This window comes from Apis mellifera, linkage group LG13, assembly GCF_003254395.2.
Source record: "Apis mellifera strain DH4 linkage group LG13, Amel_HAv3.1, whole genome shotgun sequence".
In the NCBI taxonomy this organism is placed as follows: Eukaryota; Metazoa; Arthropoda; class Insecta; order Hymenoptera; family Apidae; genus Apis; species Apis mellifera.
Window position 1 is genome coordinate 4274347 of NC_037650.1, and position 7492 is coordinate 4281838.

A 7492-nucleotide genomic window follows, 5' to 3' on the forward strand; every position below is an offset into this window, starting at 1 on the left:
AAAATTGTTCAACAACGTAACAAGACGAGATATCGATTAATCTTTAATCGATCAATCGTTAAAAGTATATATCGAAAGATCTATACACGTTGGTACAGATACGTTGTAACGCGCAAAGTATTGTTGGCGTAGACGAGAAGAATGAATAGAAAGAGAGAGAGAGAGCGGGCGAAAAGAACGCCTTGGAGCGAAACTGACTGTCAATCAAACCCTCTCTCCCTTGCCAAATTACTGTCAAACGCAATTAGAATTGACATGGTGAGCCACAACTCGGGATCGCGAGGCAAACCCCTCGCTAACGATTTCAACCCCGGGGCCTATCTCCTCGCTATTTTCTCTCCCGCCACTAATTAATACACCTCTCTCGCGCGTGTACGTCAATTTTACCGCAACTTTCACTTTGCCTCTGCCTCGCCCTCCTCCCTCCTTCCGCCAACGTTTGCCCTCCCCCTTCCCATCCATCTTCTTCCCAAACGAATGAAATTTTTCCCTTTACCCACCACGAAGACGATACCACCGCCTACCTACCTCTCTTCTTCAAACGTTGAAAAATATCCGGTAAAAGGAACACGCGTATATATAAATCGTGTGGCGAAAATAAATAAGCGTATATCCAGGATTAACGATCTCCCCTTTGTACATGTGTGTGCGCGCGTGTATGTATAACAAAATATTCGGTTTTGTCGCGTAAAATCAAGTATTGAAAATCCAGTTTGGTGGCCGGCAGAGAAGTTTGCGGAGAGGACGGCAGAGGACAGAGAAATAGAGAAACCAGTCTGCGCGCTCGAAGAATACTGAATGTCGAGTGTTATTAATGCACGTGTCTAACGGCACTCCTGTCCGCGTGGTCGTTTTGCAATCACTGTTGATACTCGACGGTCTGTCGCACCGACACCGAAAGGGAGGAGAGAGGGGGAGGGAAAAAAAAAAAAAAAACTGTACCCTTCTCTCCATCAAACGCGTTCTACGAACCTGGTCGAAATATGATCGACATTCATTAATCTCGAATCGTTCCCATTCACCCCCTCCCCCCTCCGTAACGAGTTCACCTTTCGCGCACAAAGGAGTAGCAACCCTCGACGTCGCGGATTCACGGAGCGCGATTAAACCATCGCGTCTTCGACAATTTCGACGAGATCGCAAGACGACTCTCGACCCCGCCTTTGTTCGCGTTTTATACACGCGCACATACATATATACCTGGATTTACACGGATAAAAGTTTAAGGGTTGCCGTTTCGTTAGGAAAGAAGGGGGAGGGAAAGAAAAAAATCTCGATCCATTCGTTCCGTTTTCGCGCCACCTCGATCCTCGCGTCCTTGCCACTTTTTTATTCGAACGGAACGGGGCGCAGAGGCGATGATATATATTAAAGAGATGCTTTTCGGCAATAAACAATCGGCCGCAGGCAGTTAGCAGGAGCATTAGGGTGAATTATTCCGGCCACCCAGCGTAAAAAGTCTCATGAATCACGGGAATCATGGGCTTTTTGCCCCTCGTTCCCGGCATAGGATCTTGTTTCTCGCCGTGTGGAAGCGTCCAGACTACTACGTCTTCATTTTGTAGACACGACAATCTCGTATATCTCTTTCTCTCTCTCTCTATGCGTCCCTCGACCAATCCTCGAGACCGATTAACTGCTATCCCTCTTCCTCGTCGTAATCCGGGTTTGTCGAAAAATATGACAGCGAAGCGATTACTATCGCCCATCGATCGATCGATTTGGCCTCTTCGAAGCCCCATTCCTCGAAAGCAATTGAGAGATCGTTGCGAGATCGCGGCGAGAGAGGGGAGGAAGGCGTACATCCACTCGCGAAAGACGAAGACAGAAGAGATGTACGTACGTGGACACGATGGAATAGGAGGAGGAGGCATCGTTCATTCGAATTACCCGGAGACGGTTCTTTTTCATTACGGTAAGAGCCGATTGCATTTTTTTACGTCCCTCTGCGGCAAGATGAGGGGGCGGGGTGGAGGAGGGGTGTCCAATCCGGAGAATCATGTGGAAAGAGGGCCATCTAATCACTGGTGTTCCCGGCAATCGTGTCCTGCGTCCGCCTCCCTCGGCTTCCACCACGGCTTCGCGACCCCTCTTCGCATCTTGGACGCAATCCTGGCACAGAAAAGGAAGGAGAGGAGAGGAACGGCGGAAAGGGAGATGTCCCTTCTATTCGAGGGCCGTAGGGACACCATCTCCTCCATTTCTTTCCCTTCCTTTTTTTACACTTCTTCTTTCTCTCTTCTCTCCTCCCTCTTCTTTTCTCCTCTTCACGAGAGATCGCCCCCATCTCCCAGGATAGCGAGATCCCCTTCGATCGGCCAGCTTCGCAACCTTCGGCCAGCGTAATTAAACCTCGATTGAAAATTAATCATCGCGGATCGATTCCGTTCGCGGATCGTGAACTCGCGAACGGAGAAAGAGTTGGGGTCCGAAGATTGAGGCTAAGGGGAAGAGGAAGGAGGCATCTTTTGATGTAACCGCGCATTTTCTTCCCTCCTCCCCTCGTCGTACTTTCTCCGTTATAAGCTCCTTATGCTAATTATCTCGCGGCCGTAGAATCATTATTTTCGCGTCCCCATCGAATCGTGGGTTTCCCTGCGATCTCCTTCGCTACGTGCCAATCTTTTTTCAACTTACTCCTCCTCCTCCTCATCCTCGTCGCTCGCCTCTCCCTCCCCGTAAGAGGATCATTTCGTCGGTTTATGACGAGCCGTTGAACGAGAGGAACCGTCTTCGGGATTACTTGTATCGCGACCAAGATCTTCGCAGGGGCATCTTCGATAAAATCCATCTGTGGAGGAGGGCGGAGAAGGTTGGAAGAGAGAAGAGGCAAAAAAGATCGTCGAAACGGTGGAAGGAAACGGAACGTGTATTTTTAAGCTTATAATTGGGATCAATCCCGATCCCGCGTTAACGATGACCCTCAACGATGTTCGTTGAACGTGTATTATTTAAAAATCCCGTGGAAAGGGGAAATGGGATAGCCTGAGCCTCCGAGCCATCGACAGATTCGCCAAGAAATCCTCGCGATTACCGGCGGCCGGTGCCGGGCCAACCGAAGAACAAGACGAAATTAAAAATCCTGCAATTCGAGCTTCCGTGTCGGCCGACACGGAAGGAGAGGGGGAGGGAGGAGACTTAAAAATCCAGGATCCCGGTGCCACTTAACGGAGAGCGGGAGGGTAAATTGTCAGCCGGGACAATTCGACGAAATCACCGATCAGAGCGGAGCTCCTTATTTCGACGGGGAGCGTCCCCCTCCGTCGAACGTTTCACGGAGGAAAAGAATTAAAGTCTCGCGCTGGTCAACCAGTCTCTTTCTCCTTTCTTTTCTCTCTCTCTTTCTCTCTCCTAACCGATTCCCTTGGCGCAGACACGGGAGTCGAGGCAAGCAGCCAGCCAACTTCCTCCTCCCTTCCTTCCTTCCTCCGCCGAGGAAATCCCAATAATCCACGATGAGACACAGATTGAGTCTCTCCGGGAGAGACGTTGGAAGAGAAAGAAAAAAAAAGAAGAAAAAAAAGAGAGAAAAAAAAAAGAAAAAGAGGAAGAAGAAGGAAAAAAAAGAGATAGAATGGAAGAAGCGGTGGATGGAAGAGGGTGAAGAAGAGGGTGGCGTAACGGGAGAAGAAAATTGGAATCCTTCCGGGACGAAGGATGATAAAATTGCGGATGGCCAGGTGTTACCGTAATCCGGATCGAGACGAGCAACGGACCGTCCGAGGATGCTACGCGCACACACACCTGCAATCACTTTGTACGAACCGAGTATCCTATACCCGTTTCCTTGTTCCCGCCTAGCTCGCGTCCTTCTTCCCCCGCCACGTGGGATTAGAGAATCGTCTCGGTTTTGGCTCGGGAAAATAGAAGAGGGATTCGTTTTCGCTACAAACGCGCCCCAAAATTCTCCCTCCTCCACGCGATTTCAAATCGTTTCGCACCTCTTGCTCCGATTAAAATCAGATAAAAAACTATCTAATTTCGCAATGCTCGAAGAATTTTGAAAGAGATTCTTCGAAGATTTTTGATCCAGCAATGCGAATTTGAAAGAATTTGAAAGTCGCTTGAACGATCGATTTATAGAAAGCGCGTCCCTTGATCGTTCGGAGACCAATTTGCCTCGATAAATGTATCAACGCGGAGAATAGCGAATAAAAAGAAGGAAGGAAGGAAATCTGTAGCAACCATTAGATCGTTATCGAAGCAAACTGGTATCGAGGCGTGGAACTTTAATTCCGAGGGAACTTATTACGCTATCCGTGCGTATAAATCCTCGACGGGGAGGAGGACAACGATACGCGCGCCGATTTAAAAAAAGACGCGATCTCGTTCGGCCCGCTAACGGGCGGCGATTATTCGGATTACTCCAGCTGCGAAGGACGAGCAGGACAGCGGCGAGCATGCTTCGTAATTTGTTTCGAGATCTGTATCTTCGAGGCAGCAGGTCCCCGAGCGGCTACCGTCGATAGATATTTTCTCGGAACGATTCCAGATACGACTTTACGAAGGAAACGAAGGAGGGCGTATCACGAGTGGGAGAGTACGACGACCACGCGTGTTCCCGCGGCATGGAATCCGTTCGCGGTGGTAATCCATTCATCGATCGACAAAGACGATCTCGAGTTCGTTCTCTCGCTCAAGCCGCCGAGGTTGGTTCGAGGGACGGATTATTTCCGCGAAAGAAAATCACGAAAAAAAGGGTAGGGAGATAAATTGGGGATAAAATTCGTGTGTCCACACGAGGAGAAGAAGAAGAAGGAGGAGGAGGAGGAGGTTGGAGAGGAGCGGTCTTTTCGCGAACGAAGCAGGCAAGATCGGGTCCTGTATCGTATATCGCCACGTATCGCATCGAAAGATCGGTGTAAGCCGGTAGCGGTCGGTTCTCTCCTCTCCCGGGTCCGGAGAGAAGCAGAGAGAAGCAGCCAGCACCGCCACACTCGATGCGCACAATTAATATCGGCCCGTATCTCTGATCTCTCATTATTACCTGGTGGTTGGCGGTGTGTGAGGGTGTAGCCGTTCCCGCAGGAACCAGCCTCTCGGATGTCGGAGGCACGGGTGTGTGTTGGTATCGGCTACCGTACACCCCGGGACACCAGAGTCGGCCATGCATCACCCTAACGAGCCGGGCATCGCGTGCCGATCTGTATTAAGGATTTATAATCCTCCGGACGCGGGAGAACTCCTAATGTCCCGGCTGAGCGAGAGATATTTGCCTATAGCCTCGCACGATCGCGTTCCCTCGCGGCTTCCACGTCGCGGAGTGACGCCCTCCTCTTCCAACTATTGTAACAGCCGCTTCTCTCTCTTTCTCTCTTCTTTCGCGATCGAGACGTCCGCCCGTCATCCTCGATCTCCTCGAAATCGAGATTCTTCCGTTTTTTCTTTTTTTTTTTAAACGCCGATTCTATGAATTCGAAGGAAGAAGATCCTCCCTCCTCCTTTTCTTTTTAGAATATCTAACTAGCCGACGCGCATATATACATATGTATATATATATATTCGTATACATTGTCTTTGGCTAAACACATATTAATTAGACCCGCCGCCAGCAGGAAGACATAACTCGTGGAGGGATGAGTGGAGGGCGACGTGGTCGCGGTGCGGTACCCGAGTGTCGTGTTACGTCTACGGTGCGCGCCGTTTCCTCGGCTACCCCACCCGGTCGGTCGTCGGGCCGACCGACCCGTGGACCGCGATCGAGGACCCGCGGGTGGCCCCAACCCGGCCACGGGATCGTAGGCACCGTACGTGGGCTCGGAAGAAACCGGGCACGACGCTACCGGCGCATTAATAACACTGGTAGCCGGTCATATGTTAAACGTCCACCCTGTTATGCGCGCCGCTACTGCCACCGTCGGTGGGTCAGATCCACGGGAGGGGCAGGAAAAAGGAGGAAGGGGGGACAGGATGCCGTAGGTACGTTTTACCTACAGCGACGTGCCTCTTCGTGCAACGTGGCTGCGGCGCGGATCGCCTCCTCCCGATCTACCTGGACCTCCCCCGCCTCCCCCTTTCTTCCGCTTCTTCCGATTCGTAACCGTATCTTTCTCTCGTAGCATTTTCTTTCACAAACGTTGACGGGACGAAGGAGCCCTCTTTCGAGCGGTATTTCGTGTTTTCCCGTTCGTCGTCGATTATTTTCTTTTTGGATTTTCTTTCTTCTTTTTTTTTTTTCTTTAGATTGCGATCGATTCGAAAAATCAGTCAGATTTGATCGTGTGTTCCAGGTATCGATACATGTGGAAGAGGTTCGACGAGGATCGACGCCCGAACGTTTCCTCCTGGGATTCCTGTTATTCCACGGGAAATTAGGGAACATTAGGAGGAGTTAATAGTTCATCGGTGTCGGCGAGAGGCGAAAGACGATGATGGCCGGATGATGATCTGTCGGATCAACATGAGACGAACGACCACGTGTTTTTTCACGACCGTCGATCTGTGATTGCGATTAACGCCGCTATTATTGTGATCCGTCCAACGGCGAACAGTTATCATTACAGGGGAGGGGAGGGGAGAGGGTGGAGGGGGGCAGGATTCACGATTATCATTATCAACGGCGCGGCAAATGAGAGCTGCCGGTTGAATAATTCATGCGCCACTCACGACTTGCCCGTTCCTCTTTCTCTTTCCACTCGTTTCTTTTTTTTTTCCCCTTTTTCCCTCTCCCCTTCTTTTTCCTCTTCTTTTCGGTGAATTCCGCGAGCGCAAATGAGAGAAAGTACGTCGTACAAATGAGGGGGTGGGGGGGCCCCGAGACATGGTGGCATAGTGACTGTACGCATCGTTATAAATCAACCGTGTGTGCGAGGATAAATCGCGATGTTACCACGCTGTTTTGTCGCTCGTCCGCGTTTCCCCTCGCATTGTCTTCCCCTCCCCGCTGTTTCCTCCGCGTCTCCACCGATTTTATTTCGCCGAGAAATAACGATATCTCGTAAACTAAACCTGTGGTGTTTTCTGAACGAACGATGCTTGGGGAAAAAAAAAAAAAAGAAGAAAAAGGGGGAAAGAAAAAAATTATCGAGGAAAAGAAGGAAATTACTCGATGGAAGAAATATAATATCTTGCATCCCGAGATTGAAATAATAAAAGGAAATTTTATATAGAGGAAAGGGTATAGAGCGGAGGGAGGATAGCCGACGGTTTATTCCTGTCCTACCCGCTGCCTTCTTCTAGCGTTTTCTCGTTAATTATTCCAAGCGTGCGCGTATGCCGCTGGAATATACGCCGCGCCTCCTCCTCGCAGCGTGACGCTCGTAGCGTGCAACAGAGAGACGCACGCGGGCACACGCGCGGCTTAAAAGAATCGCGATTTCGCGTAGATTGAGATGGTTGGGTGAATAAAGTGGTATTGGCGAAAACGACATGTGGTCTTGATTTATTCCTTATTCCTTCGCTTCCAAGATTCCCAAGACGATTCCCTTTCGGAGGGAACCGAAGTTGCGTTGCAAGATGATCATCGAGGTAAGTTTGTATCTAGCCGAGCCCT

General features: G+C 50.1%; 1 protein-coding gene across 1 annotated transcript in view; it reads left to right on the top strand.

The window, feature by feature from the left end:
• LOC408411 (transcription factor Sox-2) overlaps positions 1–6490 on the top strand; it is a 90910-nt gene extending 84420 nt beyond the window's left edge. Inside the window, exon 3 of the mRNA XM_026444696.1 lies at positions 6231–6490. Within this exon, the coding sequence (XP_026300481.1) occupies positions 6231–6315 (85 nt within the window). The 3' untranslated portion in view covers positions 6316–6490. The remainder of the gene's footprint in view (positions 1–6230) is intronic.
• The last annotated feature ends 1002 nt before the right edge of the window (positions 6491–7492 follow it).